Here is an 18,764-nt window from a genome sequence, read left to right as displayed (position 1 = left end):
TAGGGAACTATATTGAAATAGGAAAGAAAATAGAAGATTATATCAAAATAGGGGAAATATTTTAGGCGGGAAAACTTTGAGTTTTTCCTATTCATTTAGTATATAGGGGATGTTATTAGACTCGAGATTTTATGCTTAATTTGCCATCCCTATTCTAGTACTCTTTCGTTGCTACGAACTGTACCCAAGTTTTTTACGGAGTAATAGCCAAATTTCTCTCCGCCATCAGATGGCACAAATGCCAAAACAATCAATTTCATTCAGACCGTTCCCTTCGCTAATCTTTGCAAAGGCGTCTTTTGTGTCACTTCTAAATCGTATACTAAAAAATGGCCACGAGAGGCTATTACATGAACATACTGAGAACTTTACAGGACAGTCTGCAAGTCTACTCTTGTTGTAGGCTTGTTCCACAAAGGATAACTTCATTCTACTCTTCTGATACTATCTCTTGGATGTTCAAGTCAGATATCGTCTCCTTCCCGAAGATGGTGAATCCAACTGTTATCTGGAGTAGTGCAAGCAATTCAAAACTATGAATTATGACCGCTAATTGTCTGGAAGAAGAACAATACCAAAAGGTCCTCTCCAGAGTCGTAAGATTAAGATAAAGAGTTTAAAGTATATAGGCAACCCGATGAACCAATAATGACTATTAGAACACAGTGGCGGATAAAGAGTTTCACTTTTTCTTTTCTATTTTTTCACATTTTTGAGGTGTGCGTTCACCCATGGACGATTCTAAAGGATGATTCATGTCAGCCGACACCAAATCATTTTGGGATTAAGGCTCTGATGTTGTTGTTGTTGTTTGGACCTGTGCCACTTATCGGTTAATCAGCATTCCGTATATTTTACCTTACTTGAACACCACATTTTTATAGAACCTTTTTGCCATGTCTCATTGCACAAATACTTGTAGAAAAAAGAAAACGAAAACCAGATAAAAACTTACCTTTTCATTTTTCCTATCGACCTTCTTCATGATTCCTGAAAACTCAGCAAATGACCCAGAAACAACTCTTACGCTTGAACCGATTTTGGGGTACTTGCTCTTTCTTCCTCTTCGTGAAGGCTCCAAAACTTTTTCGATCGGGATCTTTGTACTTGTATCAAGAGGAGTTTCCGCAACCCCATTTAGAGTATCAAGATTAGGCATCAAAGACTCCAGAAATTTTTCGTGCTTATCTTGGAATGCCAAATCAGCTTTCTCCTGCTCTTGTTTAGCTTCTTGAAATATCTTATCCATATCTTCCTCATCTACTGGTCTCGGTTTGTTTATTTGTCGTTTCCTGAAACCAGCATTGTCCAAGTACATAAGCTCAAAAGTTTATTTGACTTGAGATGAGAAGTCAGTCAATTCATAAAAATCTGTCAATGCACTCAAACTCGTCTGTTGCATGAAAAGAGGTTAAAATTAGTAAATCGGGATGAACGGTTGTATTGAAAGCTGGATAATACTGCCATTTTTTTTATAAGAAGAGCAGCAATTTAGAAAGGGGTACATACATATATGTGAGAATAGAACTTATCTGGCAGCAAGGCCAGTTTCCTAAAGGCAAATAACTTTCGCGACAAACAAACTGCAGTAGAAATTTAATAGCAATAGAAAGCAGACCCCTCTAACTCTAGTAATTTGCCGTGTAATGTTATTATAGAAAGAAAAGTAACAATCTTGATTACGTATCATGATCAGTCCACCCTAGAAACCCCAATCATTCCCAGAACCATTATTTGCCGCGATTCTGAGAATGCCTGGAATTCCACCAGAGTTCAATTGCAGAACTGTAGCATTATTTCGGTGGAATTTTATAGACTGAAAACAGACGACATTCTCCGCACAAAAAAAAAAAGTATTGAAAATAGCTTACGTGTTCCCGACTTTTGACCCAATAAATCCTCCTATGCCATCAACATCTCTAATGAAGTCATGTATTTCCTTGTTCAGCACACATCTTAAGAAGAGACAACCCGGATATAGCGGTCTTGGCTAGACAGAAATGGATCCATTTTTTAATTTCCTTTTCTCTTTGATAGTAGGATTGTACATCTGAAATAAAATAGAAAATTCTTTACAAGATCACCAACACATTACATTACTGATCATCATATCCACCCACCAGGGCCGTCTCTGAGATTTTAGGGCCCTGTGCAAAAACTTAAATCGGGGCCCTATATAGTATTTTTCAACTTCAAAGTATAATTTTAATCCCGACTACTAAGGTATCAAAGCCCTATTAAATTAAGATGGCATAAAGAAGAGACCATCTTTATAAGTTTTACATTAATTTAAGGTGCATAAAATAATATTAAAGTATAAATATTGTCGGGATAAAACTATATTAGCTCAAATACTAAAGGTTCATCAAAACAAAACAAAACAAAACAAAAAATAATTAAGATGGCACAAAGATGAGACCATCTTTATAAATTTTATATTAATTTAAGGTGCATAAAATAATATTAAAGAATAAAGATTGTCGGGATAAAACTATATTAGCTCAAATACTAAAGGTTCATCAAAACAAAACAAAACAAAAAATGACAACAGTAGTAGTAGTCAAACCTGGGACATAATGGCTACATGAATCCCTTATTACCACAATATGAACCACTACAATGCGTTGGATTATATGATAATACACATTATCAAAATATCCTTATCTAATATTTCCGATTTTTGGGATATGCTCCCAACACCGATTTTGGGCCAAAATTTTTGGGGCCCTGTGCAACCGCACGGGCCGCACACCCTCAAAGACGGGCCTGCCACCCACCAGATTTGAGGAAAACATCTACATGAAAGTTTCATACTTGTATGAAAATTTCGGCGTCTTATTCTAGTCCTCAGCCATTACAGATACTTCCATGTTTATCACTTTCCATCTCAAGAACCTAAATGCACCTGAACCTAGTCCAAATCTCTTTGCTCTTTGTGATTAACCACACTGATGCCACGCAAAATGTGGTATATAGATTGCTTGTCAAGATATGCAAACCAACAGAAACGTGGCTGTGACGGGTTTAATATTAATCCGTACAGAACAATTTTGATAACCAACTAGATCCAGCAGCTTACATGATTAACAAATCCGAAAAGCTTAGAACTCAAAAGTAAAGCTGTAGTTATTGATTTTCCAGCGATGATCCATCATGATTCATGAGTGAAATGTTCATGCAATTCACATTTCCAAGTAAATATTTCATTTTAACTGATAGCAATGATTCTATATTGATACCAGTAATCCACCAGTGACCATTTTAGTTTCAAAAGTGCGCCTAACTCGTGCTTAAGCACGAGGCGCTGTGAGGCGCATCTCGTTCAGAGGGTCAAGGAGCTTATGATCCAAACGGCAACGTGAGCACTTTCCCTAAAACTTTCTCTTTCCTTTCATTAGATTCATAGGTAGGATCGGATACAGCTACACAAATTCCTCACATCAATTCTAACACACAAGGCAATCCTATTTGAACAAAAAAAGTTCCCCATGAGCTTAGTCTCATCTGTCAGAGGGTCGGGGCTAATGCCAACAGCTTAAGAAGGTTCATTTAATCCACTTCAGTAATTCAACGGAACTACCATTAGCTACTAAAATCTCACACGACTACATTTTTCGTAATCATCATAAGAAAAAAACATCTACCACTCTTTCGAAGTAGAACGAGTTGAAATAATATATCACCAAAATAATACAAAATGCAACTTTAAACCAGTCATATTCTCATACTGTGCACAATATATGACAGATCAATCAGCCAAGCTAACAAGCATGCAGAAAAATGTGACAATTCCGGTGTAAAGGTGTTACCTTTCATTAATTCATCTCTAAACCAGTCACTTTTACTGAAGTTCATAGCACCATTGTCTAAAACACAATTAATTTTACCCTTTTATGCGGTAAAACATCTAATTCCCCGTTGCACATAGCCAAAGGACACATTATTCTTTGGTACTGGATTACGATGGAATAAAGCAAAAGGACCAGTTAATTCTATACAATTCTTAAGGGAATTAGCGAGAGCTCTTGAGGTGTTGGACTAATGTTGCAACTATTGTGTTGAAAAATAAGGCGGTCTTTACACAAGTACTCCACTGCAAACCGTTTTCTTTTGATGTGGAATCATTTCACCCAATGACTGTGTAAAACCGTCTTGCACAAGACTAACTGGTTTCGAAAACAAACTACAATACCAAAAAAATCCAACAACCAAAACATCAAAAAAAAATCAACAAACAAACCTTATAATCCATATCAGGATGATTATTATAAAGAGCAAGAGCAAGTCTTTCAGCAGTGAACTGACTCATAACCCGCGAAACCCGAATAACCCACCATTGAGGACCCAATTCAGCTAAATTATCCAAATTAAGTTCTTCAGTCCAAGAAGCATATCTTTTCTTAGGTTTCTTAATAAGTTTCATTTCAACCTCTTCTTTCCAATTAACTGCTTTACTTTGTCTTCTTTCATTTTTAAGTTTTCTTCTCTCTTTTGCTGGTAAATTGGATAATGATTCTTCTTGTTGATTTTGTTCTAGGGAATTTAGGGTTGCTGAGATTAAGGAAAAGGGTTTTGATTTAAAGGGGAAAGATGGTGTTTTTGATTGAAATGAGGAAAGGGAGTTTGGGAAGCTTGGACTCCATTGTAGGATACCGTGGTTCATTTTATCCTCTTTGGAAACAGATAGAATTGTGCCTCATCACATTAGTTGTCTCATGTTTTTCAGTCGGCCCGTCTTGTATTTGTATGGGGATGTTCGATTTACTTCAGCTCAGTTTAATTCTTTACTAGATTTCATGTCCTTGCGCTGTACGGGTATGTAAAAATGTCCTATTTTAATATGAAGCTATTTATTTTAATGTGTAAAGTTATTTTAGTAGCACCAAATATTCTGGTTTGTAAGATTACATTTTAATTGAAATAAACAATCTTTTGATGAACAATTCATTAATTTGCCTTCAGTACTATTAGACGGAGATGGCTCAATCTCGCCGTACTCGCACCAAGATGTCATTAGTTCATTCTTGTTTAGAGTTTGACTTGATCTTTATCCCTTATCGAAGAATTAAGTCAGACCACATTTTATTTTAAGAAAGCAAATATAGGAATAGGTAAATCAGTGTCCTATGGAAGAAAAGAGTTGCGGTAAAGATAGGATTAGCATTGTTTAATATTGTTTTAACTATACCTAATACTTTACCTATATTTGTATTCTTGATTTATAATTATTGAAACAACTCTTTTTAATCCAAAAAATTTTATAATTTTAATTTCTCTTTTATTTATTTATTTATTCTGAAGTGTTCTATAAAAGTGTGAATTTCTTATTGTACTTATAATGACGAATTAATGTCAAAATTGTGAAATATGTGTTTGGATATGTGTTAAATTTTCATTATATGTGCAAATCATTTTTTATTTTGCTTTAAAAAAAATATCTTTTTTTGTTTTATCTTATTTATGTACTATAAGATAATTCTTAAATTTAAAATGCTATATAATTGTTATATGTTTAAGAGATCCTACATGTTTTATACTATACGTACAGATTAGTTTTAAACAAAACTCAAATCAAGTTTTGAGTTTTAACCCTTATTCATGCAGTCATGTCATATATTTGTAAATAAATATTAAGCGCTTCTTATATATACTTTCTCTAACTTGTTAATCTCAAATTCTCATCTAACCCGTTTTATTCTTAAACGGAGATATTTGTCTTAAGGATACGTAAAAAATTCGACTTAGTTAAGACAACAAAATAACTATGAACCATATTCATATCCCATAGTCAATGAAACTTAATAATTTAATATGGATTTAGCTAACTAAGCAACATGAGAATTGAATTTGGGTGACAAAAGGCTAGAAAAATCGATTACAATAACAATATTGTTGAACTGTTATTAATTTGGTCTTGCAATAACTGATCTTCGATAACCTGATAACACTATATATAAAGCATAAGAGCAAATTGACAATTGATGAATAAATTTTAAGTAAAGCTAATGCACACTTGCATATCCATAATCCCATATGTAGGAAAGAGTGAGGAGTATCAACCTACGTTTTATGTTGCCATTGTTATATTTGATCCCGCTCTAAAATGTCGCTTCACCTAAGAACCCTTCATTTTCTCACCCATGAAATTAATAGTGTTATCTGATAGAAATCCATTTGAAAGTTTGCAATTACAATGCATGCCTCGTCCGACTTTGAAGGTTTAGGTTTATGCATGCGCTCTCTGATCCCATCGATTCTCGTCAACCGAACTTTCAGTTAGCAATCAGTTGTCGTACATGTTTGTCACCGCCTGTACAACCTATTAATTCCGCATTCATTAGCAATCCAAGAATGTTAAATATACATACACAAGTTAAAATAATTTACGACAAAATCATCTAAAACTATTAAACAAAGTTAGATAGCACTTTTAGCTGTACACATCAAATCAAATAAAACAATACAGAGACTCAAATAAGTGATGCAAAGGGCGTGGGTCAAGATGAAGTATGCCAATATGAGTTGTTTTTATATTGGAATAGCTGTTATTGGTGTAGCTGTTTTAGAATTACCGGACTCCTCGAGAAAATCTTCTATCTCTAGTTAAAGATAAAGATTTTTAGAATAAATGTCATTTTATTAATGCAGAAAATAAATTAAAAATAATTAGTGTTTTACAAAACTTGGAGACTACCACGTGCTTTGAAAAATAGTTCAGTTCAGTTCAGTTCAGTTTATTTTATCATAATATTTGAAAAGATAGATTAGCCCTCATCACCTTAGTCGTTCTCGACTTCTCATGTTCTTCAGCCGGCCCCCATTATATTTGTTCTATGTAATTTGAAAATTTCAGTTTAGTTTATCTCAATTTCGATTATATTTTAGTTAAAGGAATTTAAACTTAAGTAGTCGGGTCAATTTCGTGTTTGCTACCTTCTGATTGGGTTCGGGTTATTTTCGGCTTAACTATTGTCAAGTTTTTCATGGATAATAATCAGTTTGCAATAATAAATATTTGGATCAAGTTTCAGTCCTGAGTTTGGGTGTCGGGTCGGATACAATTGGCCATGCCATAACGTAGGTTCAATTTCCACAATTGTCATCTTTTGTTGTTGTTCACCTCAAAAATAACAATCCGCCGCGCTGCTTTACCCGTCTTTGTCGTCTTCGGCCCATCGCCAGTCGTCATCTTAATTGTAAGTGTTTTCTCCCCAAATTTCCATTTTTTTTACCCAATACATCCCGTTGTTACCTTCTATTAGGAGTAAATCAGTAATTACACTCATTTTTGTTACATTGTTACTCTATTTCTGTCATTCTATTTGTATTTAAGTATGGATTGTGAATTTGTGATCATTTGGTTAATGCTGGCAATAACATGGAGTAGTGAATTTGTGATGTTGCTTTCAAGCTACTTGGTTTTGGCCGTCTCATTCATTTGTTTGCCTTTTTTTTTTTTAATTCTTTGCCATAAATATTTTAATCAAAGGTAAACAAATGATTGAGAGGGAGAGAGTAATAAGGGCAATCAACTTTTTATGTATTAATGCTTTTTAGAACTAATTTGTATTTTTGATTGAATAATGAATAGAGGAGCAATTCGAAACAGGCAAATTAGGGCAAGAGTAATCTGAACCTGTGTTACCCCGACTCTCCGACACGTGTTGAGAGTCGGATATGGCTATTTTGTGCGAATTTTTCAATTGTTTGGTCTAAAATGAAGTGTCGGGAGTGTCGTGTCGGTGTCGACACCTACACTCGACATGGCAGCTAAGTGAAGTGTCGGAGTAACATAGATCTGAACATGGTTACGGAAAAACTAGGAACATTTTTTGATTGAATAGAAGAGGAGGCAATTTGACATCCCTTTGTTCCACCATGTTATAACATTTATGGACTTGAAAGTATAATGTAATCTACATACACTTTATTCGCGGTCGATGTGATGGTTATCAAATATTTCTGCCAGTTGAACAAAAATAATTAACTAAAGATATCATCTTTACCCTTCTCGTATTCCTCCTCACCGTCCCATTATTCTATGTCATTCCGTCTTTTTCCCCTTTTTATGGTGTAAAGGGAGCCACAGGGGCAATATGTTGTTGACGGGATCAGAAGTACTACCCGTCATGACTTTTTTTTTTGCCTTTCTCTAACATCTTCTTGTCCTACTGATATCCATCTAGATCATCTTCAACTGAAGACTGTTTTAAGCTGCAAGCGCCTCACCTGCACATCTCAAAAGACATCGTTAACTCTATTACATGTTGTGGGGACAATGGTGCAACATAGCCAAGGAAGCAGCTGCTCGAACGTTCCTGGTTGCCAAATTCCTGTGTCTACTTCATGTCACCGACACCTACCTCGTCTCTACCTCCATTGTACTTTCTTTCTCACTCTCTTCATTGTTGAAAAAACATTTAAACTTTGGCAAATTCTTGTTTAAGATGACAATATCTGTTTTAAAGGTAACGGATCCAAATAGGAATTATGTGATAAAGGTAATTGCAACAAGTTTGTCTTATAATCATCAAGTGGTAGTATTTTGATCCATTTTACTATTAAAACGGAACTGCTGTCTTAACTCTTAAGCGAGAATAGCTGAAAAACTTTTGTTTGTAATGTTAAAACTATGCAATTAGCACTAGTACACTATGCTGTATTATGTATGTGATTGTGGGAAAATGGCAGGTACATGGGCCAAGCATGCTACCAACGCTGAACATGAGAGGGGATGTTATATTGATGGATAAATTGTCGCATAGATTTGGGAAAGTGAACGCTGGAGATGTTGTGTTTGTCAAATCCCCACAAAACCCAGATAGGTTTTTGACCAAACGTGTGTTGGGATTGGAGGGTGATGTTGTTTCCTTCGATACTCGCTCCGGTATCTTTAAGTCGTTGGTGGTGAGCTTCTTTTGTGTTTTATTTTATGTTTTGCTTCCAAAGTGTCTATCTTTTGATTGTTGGAGGATTATTGATTAGTGAATAGTGGTGGAATCGGGATTCGAAGTTGGAGGGGAGGGGTATGTTGATCAAAACTCGCAGTGATCAAACTAGTAATGCACTGAGATAACTTAGAAAAAAAATCGGAACTTTATTATGAAAAAAAATAATCATATTTTTCATTGGTAACAGGGTGGCAGCCGTTGTTACCCTCTCTCCACATTGGTAGTGAATGTGAATGTATGTTCTGTCCGGAATAGGTGAAATGAGTTTTCTCAGTAGTGTGAATGAAATTTTGGTTAATGAATATCATTGTTGTAATTTGCGTTTTGGTTGGGTACTTGGAGTTAGTTGAGGAGTGAATGCATGTTGGTTGATACTCCGGATAATGATTTGTTTTAGTAGGGAATGTATGTGTATGTCTTAGTGAAGGTTTTGATGTAAATGGAATGAGGGATAAGGATGGAACAGGATGGTCAGTATTGTTGGATTGTAATAGTGAAGGTGAATCTATGTTTTGTTGGGTTTTGATTTGATCTAATAGATTACGTAAACGAAATTTTGGTGTGAGTTGCTGTTATTAATGTAACTCTTGGTTGGATAAAACTATTTAGTGCGGCAGCATGTTTTGGCGGTTAATGAATTAGTTGTATGAATTGTTTGTTTTGGGTGTACCTCTGTGAATGGATGGAGTAAACAACATAATATTACTCAGTTGGTGGTTGTTATGGTAATCACCGTTCGACCGGATCTTTGATGGAATGAGCTAGCTGCTAGGCTACATGAGGTTACGTTAAAAGATGAGTTTGTAGTCTATTTGTTGAAAGACTCACACTTTAGGCCTATTTTGGATGGAAGGATTCGGTGGGAAGAGAGAAGAAGAGGGAGGGAGGGAGGGGGGGAGAGTGCGGGATTTTCTTTGTTTTGTTAGTAAGCGGCTTGGAGGGAAATGAAGGGAAGACTACAGAAATAGAGGGTTTCATTTGCTGCAGCCAACCCCAAGTTATTACCTTTCAAGTTTCAACATTGGAAAGATTTAGTTAGAAAATGATCTCCCCCCCTACTATTTTAACAAAGAGTGAGTCTCGCGCATCATTATGAGACATACTTTTAGTTTGGTTAGTTACTACGGAGTATTTTTTTGGTGAAACGTTTGATTAGTTACGATGGAAATCATCTATCACTATGCTTGGATAAATATTGTGTAGAGTTGTGGGATCTGTCTTCTATAAGAGGTGGTTGTTCCCGTGTGTTGCACATGGACCAAACATAAAGTAAACTGCCTAGAAAGTTGCAGTTATTCAGCTTTAATACTTCTAATTTAGAGCATTACACAGAGGAAGGTTTCTCGAGTTACCCAATTAGATAGTCTCTTGAAGATAAAATAACTGGTCTTGGGGAATTAGATCTAGGACCTTACTTTTGGTGTTAAGGGATAGACAAGGCTAATACACTATAAAGGGGAGGGGAAGTCGAACCCGGGACCTTTTGTAATCCCGTCTTAACTACTAGGTAAAATATCTTCTGGCATCTAAGACCTTAAGAGGCTACAACCCATATGTATGAGGACTTTGGGAGACATAACAGAAACATGTCTGAAGGTGGTGAGGTGCTCTTGGGGTATTTTAACTAGGGGTCGTCATGGAAAGAAGGATGGATGATTGGGTGAGGAATTGAGGATGTGTCGGCACCAGTAAACCAGCAAGGATTCCGAAAATGACTTGGTTGGGATGTTTATTTGTATTAATTTCTGACAATGCTTGAGAATGGAGTTTTCTTAGAAAGGATGTGGTGGAAAACTTGTCATCTTTGATAGGTGAATAAAAAAATTGCAGCTGGGAGAAATTAGTCAATTACTGTGCAATTGATATTTAACTACTTTGTACTCACATAGCTAACAGAGAGTTGAGCCATAGACCCGAGTCTCCTTTTCTTTCACTCGTGAGATTTCCGTTTTTTGGTCTATGCTCTTCCAGCTAAACCAAGACTAATCATTAGTTGGATCTGGGGAATTGTGATAGGAAATTATGGTGTGTAATGGTTTTAAGGGACAGTATGGAGTTCAACATAAGCATCATTAGTCTCATAGATAGGACGTTGAGACGAATGAAGTGTCACATCTGAATTTGGTGAAAGAGTGTGTTTTTGAACTGAAGTTCTTAAAGCAGATTAAATTGAAGATTTATAAAAAGCAGGCCATAAAAGTGTGCAATTAAAATGATTAGATATGAGCTGGGCGTACTTTAGATCTTTTTGAGGACGATACATATCTTAACCAGTTCATGTTTGAACTGGCGTCACCCTGATAAGAGGGAATTGGCGGGAAGGACGGACTTTAAAAATGTAAACCTAACTGCAGTCTTGGTTGAAACTCTTGAAAGCTAAATAGCCCGTAATTTATTGAAAAAAGGCTCTACTTCCCTTATACCAACTTTTGCCCTTTTAAACCTATTTGTGGTCATGGACTCATGGGTGATAAATTCATCATACAAAATTACTCAAAAAGTTTTCTGGAAAGGCGGGGGTTAGTCAGCCTCTGATTGTAAGTTTGATGAGTGAACTATTTCATTTGTTTACTTAGTTGCTTTCATTATGTGCAAATATATTAGGTTCATCTTAGACTGGTTCAAATTTTACTTTGAACAGGTACCTACAGGGCATGTTTGGATACAAGGAGACAACATTTATGCATCAAACGATTCACGGCACTTCGGTGCAGTTCCATATGGTCTTATTCAAGGCAAAGCATTGTGTCGGGTATGTTTACTCACGTGGCACCTTGTTCTGAGTTGTGCTTTACAATATGTATTTGCAACTGCTTCATCACTTAATGATGGCTTGTGATGCTATAGTAGATTTTGGCAAAATATATTGCAAGCCTTTTGCCAAAATGGCAAGGGAAGGCTTGCGCCTATTACACTTTTATGGTGGGTCCCTTCCCCGGACCCTCGCCTTGCGGGGACGCCATCGTGCACCGGGCTGCCCTTTTTATATTGCAAGCCTTTGCTACACCTGTTGAGTTTTTTTGCATGTGGTTACATCCATTGGGTAAAAAGAGCGTCAACCGGCTATATTTGTCTTGCTGTTGTACTGCTATTCCATTCATGATGGCTCGTACTTTCTGTATTTGACTTAAGCTTTTAATACCAAAGATGATACCTTTTGAGCTGAAGTATCTCTATTAACTAGTGTTATCGCTACTACGTCTTATCTCGACAGATATGGCCGCTTGCGGAATTTGGTATGCTGGGACCATGATGCGTGGGCAGTGAGGTCAGGGTTCTAACTTAAGGTAAAGCAACGCTCTCTTAATCATTGTCCTGTTAGCATTTCTTCGAGGCAACCCTGGTTATGTGAATCACTATACCTTGTCCTTCGTGATATGTTCTTCACAGTTCAACAACTGCTAATCATCTGAATTCCTTGCTCTAGTTTACATACCTTACATACCTGAAACATTTTTTATTGGCTATTGCTGACGGATGGAATGAGTATGAACGTATGATGTTGATATCTGCATCGGTTTATCCCTGAAAGTAATTTTATCCAATCCTATAAATCAGTTCTATGATGGGTGTCGACAATTTATGGACTATGCAACCAGTTGTATATGTTGTACGGTGTAGAATCTGAGCTTTGTGATAAAGTATCTGAGCTTTATATTAAAGAATATGAGCTTTATTAGAAAGTATTGAGAACATCCATTTACACATTAAAAACATGAACTTTGAATTAGCTCAGGAAAAATACATATAAGCTCGGATTCTTATACCTTGGTTGTACAATGCTTATGGTACAACTGGATGTATAATTCTATTTGTGCGAAGTTTTTAGGCTGTTGAATAATTTTTGAATTTTAACTTTACTAGTCATGAGTGTCATGACCATATAAATGTTCACTTCAATTGTCACGAATACAACGCTATTTTAATTCACACAGTGATACAATGCTATATTTCACAAATACTTGTGTAAGTCGGCTTTATACACGTATAATGTACAACCAAATACTTTGATAACTACTTTTTCACTAATATTATCTCCGTCCCAGTCATTTGTTTATCTTTTTTTTGGAGTATTTTAATCAAAGGTAAACGAATGATTGAGACAGAAGGTTCGTTTGTCTTGTTCATTGGTTTACTTTTTTTTAGGGTTATTTTAATCAAAGGTAAACAAATGCTTGGAATAGAGTATTTGTGTTTTCCCATTGTCGTCACTTAATTAATTTTTATTTATTTCATCGGCTAGTTTTACGTAGGATTGTGTATGAGTCTTAAGTGAAAACTTGTGTTAATGTGTTTGTTGGAATATAGGCACAAAACCATAGTTAGTTCAAGTTAGTTAAGCATAGTCACAAGTTAGTTATTCTGTTAGAGTTTGTTAAGTACTAGGATTTCTATCCTATGTCGGTTTATAACAAGTACTCCTTATATGATTGGCCAATCCAATCCTCGTCTAAATTCATGACGGAGAACTTCGCCTTTTAATCTGTAATCAATTCATTCATTCATTCATTCTTATAATAACAATCTTAACAATTCTTACACAATCTCTCTCTAGAATACTTTCTCAAATATTCAACTGTTATTCATCATATTTTATTGAGTCCGTTTTTGAAATAATGCTGAAAAATAAAATAATTGTTGTTTTGGGTCGGTTTTGAAAATAATTTTCGAAATGGTGTCCACGTAGACTCGGTTTTTACGAGCCTGTGTGGGGTTCAAACACGCCATACGTATTGGCGTGTTTCTTCAGTCCAATTTTCCAACCCCGAATAAGGGAAACAAATCAAACACGCCATTACTAATGGTATGTCTTCTTCAGTAAACACGCCATTACCAAACTGGGCTAAGTGCTACAACCCAAACACGCCATTAAAAGTGGCGTGTCTTCCTCACTAAACACGATGTGGCGTGTTTCTTCAGTACATTATTAAAACCAAACTGGAAATTGATTAAACATAGAGACGCCAATACGTATGGCGTGTCTATGCAGTCATTTTTTTTTTTTACAAAGCTGCCCATTTTCACTTCGTCCTCATTTAGTTCCATTGTCAAACGGCACAACCAAACTCAACAATGCAAATTGGACACAAACCATTGTCTATTGAAAACTAAAATAGAGTTTACACACCACATAGTTTAGCACAAGTGGTTTAAATTCTAAGTTTTCCAACTAAAATATCAATTACATTAACCGTCTAAAGTGTCAAATACATTAACCGTCTAACTATTACATTAAGTTCTTCAAGTCTTCTTCTTGTTCTTTCCTCGAAGGCGACTTTCCCTTGTGAAGGTTCCGGGGTACCTTGTTCATTGATGGGTGACATGGAAGACATAGAAGGATTAGAGCGTCTAGCCCTTCTAGTGTATTGAACCAAATGTGCATCGTCATCCATATTCATTGAGTCGAGTGACTCTTGAACCATAGGTGAACTTTCTTCCCTTGGTTCTTCGGTTGGTTGAAGATGATGAGAATAGCCTACATGTTGAAGAGATTGAGAGGAGTAGTCCCGGATGTGTGACACCATTGAGCGGAAATGAGGAGGCACCTCAAGAGGCATTTGTTGAAGCTCCTTATCACATGTATCATGGACATTGACAAAACCATGCTCCTAAAACAAAATAGGTAGTATCACAAATCACATTTTATGAAATATTGGTTAAGAATTAAAAGACAAGTATATTAAGTATACTTACAAGATATTGTATGGCTCCAAATCGTGCTTGATAAGTAGCTTGTTGGGAGAAAGGGTTCATGCGAAGAATAGTGCGATCCCGGTACCAAACCATGTAAGGGTCGTAGTAGCTCATTTCATTATCACCCTCTACACCACGGTACCTAAAATCAGCCCTCCTAACCCAACTTTATATGTATGGTTGATGTCTTTCTATCCAATTCCGTGAAGGGGCACCCCTTTTGTCAACTTTGTGCAAGTTAGGTTCGGTATTAGAATTTAAAGGGATATCTTGTTTCCACCCAAATTGACGAGCTACCCTATTAGGAAAATGCCACTCAACAATGTCGAAACAAATCATAGGTGCCATCACTGCCAATCGTCGGAGTATCATAACAAAACCCGGGCAAAAAAGATAAAATCTGTTGGGTGTAAGGTTGCCATATAAACTGATCATGTCGCATTGTATCGAAAACATCCTTATACCCAATTAGTGTGGTAATGCCTTCCGGTCTCTTACGATTCACACTTAGCCACCTACGACCCAATGAGTCAATCCTTATTTGATGTTGAGAACCTAATGGGTTTGGTCCATGATGTCGACCAATACTAATCCTCTCCCAAGCCCACAATTGCAATAGAATAAGGGGACCTCCAATGTCTTTTGACTTGACGTTGCTTGCTCTACATAAATTATGATATAAAGTAGCAAGAATGACACTTCCCCAAGAATAATTATCTAAGTTGGTCAAATCCCTCAACAAAGGCAAATAAACAACTTGAATGTCATTACCACTCTTATCCGGAAACATGATAGTTGCCATTAAGATAAGCAAATACGCTCTCACATATCGATGTAGAACATCAATATTTGCATCTTCCGGAAGACCACTAAATTGTTCCAACAACCAACCAATCCTTAGAGAAGCCCCTTTAAGGTCTCCATCACCCGGTATTTTTCCTAAGAATTCAGTTACCAACAATCGCCAATTATAAGCGGTTGTTCCACTAACAATACCGCTAACAATCGCCAGTTGGTAACTGAATTCACGCCCACTAAATTAAATAGAACTTAAACGAGAAATAGAGGCTCTTAGGGAGGCATTCTCTTCCATGATTTTGATCTTCACCTCCTTTGCTAGTTTGAGGTCTCGTAAAGCAGATTCAATATCTGCCTGCATCTTCTCCAACTCCGGCATAAAGTCACGATCTTTGGCGACCTTGAGTGGGATCTGAACATTAACAAGGAATATGTTGTTCTTCCTTTCGACTTCCTCTAAGCGATTTATGAAACATTTGTTGTACTCGATTGTAATCAATGTTTTGGTAATGTTCCGATCCATTATTTTGAAGAAAGTTTTCAGTTTAGGTTTTAAAGGTTTAGGGTTTGAAATATTGATAGACAAATCAAATTAGATAATGGCTTGGGTAGTAGATGTGGTTAGGATTTACTGAATATATGTATCATATATATAAATAAAGTGTGGGTCGTGTCTTTTCATATGCCACACAGGAGGATTTTTAATTATAAAAACAAGTGGAAGTTGAATTAAAATTAATATGTTTATAGGAAATGACAACTTGTCCTTTAATCTTCCGGTACAATGAATTGTATTTTAATAAATCTTACGTAATTAATATAATTCCGAGTATTTAAAACCGATATTTATTTATCAACTCTTGTTCAAGTACGAAATTAAAATGACGTCACATAGTTAACATTCAAAATCGAACAAAATATAAAAGGGGTAGAAGAGAAAACCCAACCATGATAGTACTAAAATGAAGTAATATTAAGATAAAACTTAAATAAGAAAAGTACAACATAATAATATTATAAAAATAAAACATGCATAGATATTAATTGGAAATTAAATACATGAATATCTAATTAAGGACTTCTTTTAATCCTTACTAATTTAAGGATTTTAAAGCCTTTAGATCATCCTCAAGTTCTTTCCTAAGGTCGATGCATTTTCCATAAGAAACAAACAAGGATTGTGTGAGATCATCCGCTTCCTTTTCAATCTCCTTAACGCATACATGCATAACAATAGTTCCGAGTTTCAATCGCACCAACAATCATCTTCATCGTTCTCAACTCTTGTTCAAGTACCGTTTGAATGTGTTTTTCCAAATTGGCGATCAAACCCATTGACATACCACTTAGGTTTGCCATTTGAAATCTTTTGTAGTTTTAGTGAGAAGAAAGAGATAACTATTGTTATTTTAAATTGTTTTCTTTTAGAATGATGTTAACCACCAAATATTTATAATTGAATTTATGACCTTTGGAGAACCGTGCGTTGAATAGTTAAAAACAATTGTCACTTGCGTTTTTATTTTTATTTTTATTTTTGACAAATTGGTTCATAAATTATGATCATTGGTGATTGCCAATTTCATTTACCTTGCAAACAATGGTCACTTGCATAGAAATCAAATGAATGATACACCTAATGTAAGAGGTAGAAGTAGAGAAAACCCAACAATGTTAACTAATTTAGAAATAATACCAGGATAAACTTAAAAAAAAGTACAACGTAATTATATAACTAAATATCAAACAGGAATAAAAAGAGGTCTCCTAATCCTTATTAATAATGAACTTTAGAGCGTCAATATCCTCTTCAAACCCTTTTCTAAGATTGTTAAATTTTTCATACGTACCCAACACGTATTTGATGAAATCATCCGCGTCCTTTTCTGTTTCCTTAAGGCCCCTTAAATAACAATCGTTACGAGTTTCAATCGCCTCGACAACCACCTTCATTGCTTTGAACTCGAGTTCACGAAGATTGGAAACTTGTTCTAAAAATAGCAACGATTCAATTAACAATTCATTAAGGTTTCTCATTCTAAAAATTTTAGTTGATTTATTTAGAGAGAAGATAAAAGGTGAAATAGTTTAGAAAGAGAGGAATAGTTATGTTTTAGAATGGCTACTTTGTGTTAGCTCCCCCACTATTTATAATTAAGTTGGTGACTGTTCTACTACCATGACATCAAAGAAATTAATTAAATTAAATTAAATTAATATAAATTTAATTTAAAATTACTTTTTAATTACCGTTGGTTCACCATTGCTCTATTAAATATAAAAAAATAAGTTGGTGATTTGTTGGCGTACCATTCTTTGTATTTTGATTGAAATTATATAAATAATTGAAATTGGCATAATTTTTAAATACTTTAATTTAGCACATTTGAAGGTAAATTAAAGAGTGCAAGGATTTGAAACGTAAAATCGAACTGGTAGATAAGACTTAATACTGAATTGAAAATAGGAACATAACAAATTCGACCATCTAAAATCGAAACGAGACTATGAATCTACTTGAAATTAAAAGGATCCATGAAAGTTATTTAGTAAACTCTTTGATCCACCCTTGATAAAATTCTTGCAACCCTATCCTCTATTATGGCAAGCCTTTGGTCAAGATGAAACAAATCTTTTGTTACTGGGTCTCTTATCCCCTGGCAAAGACAATATTCCTTGACTAAATTAGTCCCTCTTCTTATAGTAAGGATACCAAACTTCACCTCTCGGCGTAAGGACAGACGGTAATCTCTTATAAATGATGGTTCATGGTCTCCAAGAAGAAACCATTTAGCCTAAGCTTTGCATACCTCTGCTACATTCTTCCTATCAGTTGTGGCCAACCTATTGAATATATGAGTACTCATAATATCCACATTGCCGAGGACTTCGGTAATAGGTGAACCCGTTCCCCGGTTTCTTTCAACACTATAGTCAACATTGAAATCCATTTGCATGGAGCGCTTTTTGTTGGCGATATATTCTTCTTTGAACAATTATTTGTCCTCTTCCAATCTATTGATTGAATGAAATCGACAGTCAACAATTCTCATATTTGAATATTTTTTTTTGTTAAATTATGTTTAATTTAACTTGAGATAGTCTTTTAGGTTGGAAACATAAGGTATTTATTTAAGATGCGTGACCGTAATGGATCTGTGGCCTTAAATACACAACTGTTTATTTGAAGAATGTAGCAGATAATGAAAGGTTACATGAAACTAAATTATTTGAAAAGATACCAAATATAATATTATGATATCTATTTTAATTGAACATTACTAGACAATGTTCGTTTATACAACTTAATTGATCAACTAT

At 35.4% G+C, this 18,764-nt stretch overlaps 2 protein-coding genes across 2 annotated transcripts; one reads left to right on the top strand and one right to left on the bottom strand.

The window, feature by feature from the left end:
* Positions 1-237: 237 nt before the first annotated feature.
* LOC141656616 (uncharacterized) lies at positions 238-4,737 on the bottom strand. Its single transcript, XM_074463567.1, is given in 4 exon segments — positions 238-508; positions 956-1,292; positions 1,872-2,050; positions 4,241-4,737. Coding segments are annotated over 4 exon segments (1,017 nt in total). The 5' UTR covers positions 4,664-4,737; the 3' UTR covers positions 238-430.
* A 2,011-nt stretch (positions 4,738-6,748) lies between these two features.
* LOC141656613 (mitochondrial ATP-independent inner membrane protease subunit 1a-like) lies at positions 6,749-12,517 on the top strand. Its single transcript, XM_074463564.1, has 5 exons — positions 6,749-7,196; positions 8,187-8,381; positions 8,692-8,907; positions 11,593-11,703; positions 12,166-12,517. Exons 2-5 carry the CDS (start codon positions 8,265-8,267, stop codon positions 12,202-12,204), a joined length of 483 nt encoding a protein of 160 aa, XP_074319665.1. The 5' UTR covers positions 6,749-7,196; positions 8,187-8,264; the 3' UTR covers positions 12,205-12,517.
* The last annotated feature ends 6,247 nt before the right edge of the window (positions 12,518-18,764 follow it).

Source organism: Silene latifolia, chromosome 5 (assembly GCF_048544455.1).
Source record: "Silene latifolia isolate original U9 population chromosome 5, ASM4854445v1, whole genome shotgun sequence".
Lineage (NCBI taxonomy): Eukaryota > Viridiplantae > Streptophyta > Magnoliopsida > Caryophyllales > Caryophyllaceae > Silene > Silene latifolia.
Note: the sequence above shows the minus strand (reverse complement) of the source record. Positions and strands in the feature narration are given on the sequence as shown.

Bases quoted from the DNA above. Each gene is read 5' to 3' on its own strand.
- LOC141656613 (XM_074463564.1), top strand. From the start codon at position 8,265: ATGTTGTGGGGACAATGGTGCAACATAGCCAAGGAAGCAGCTGCTCGA. The intron at 8,382-8,691 runs GTACTTTCTTTC...GGAAAATGGCAG, and splicing joins ACCTCGTCTCTACCTCCATT to GTACATGGGCCAAGCATGCT. The intron at 8,908-11,592 runs GTGAGCTTCTTT...TACTTTGAACAG, and splicing joins GTATCTTTAAGTCGTTGGTG to GTACCTACAGGGCATGTTTG.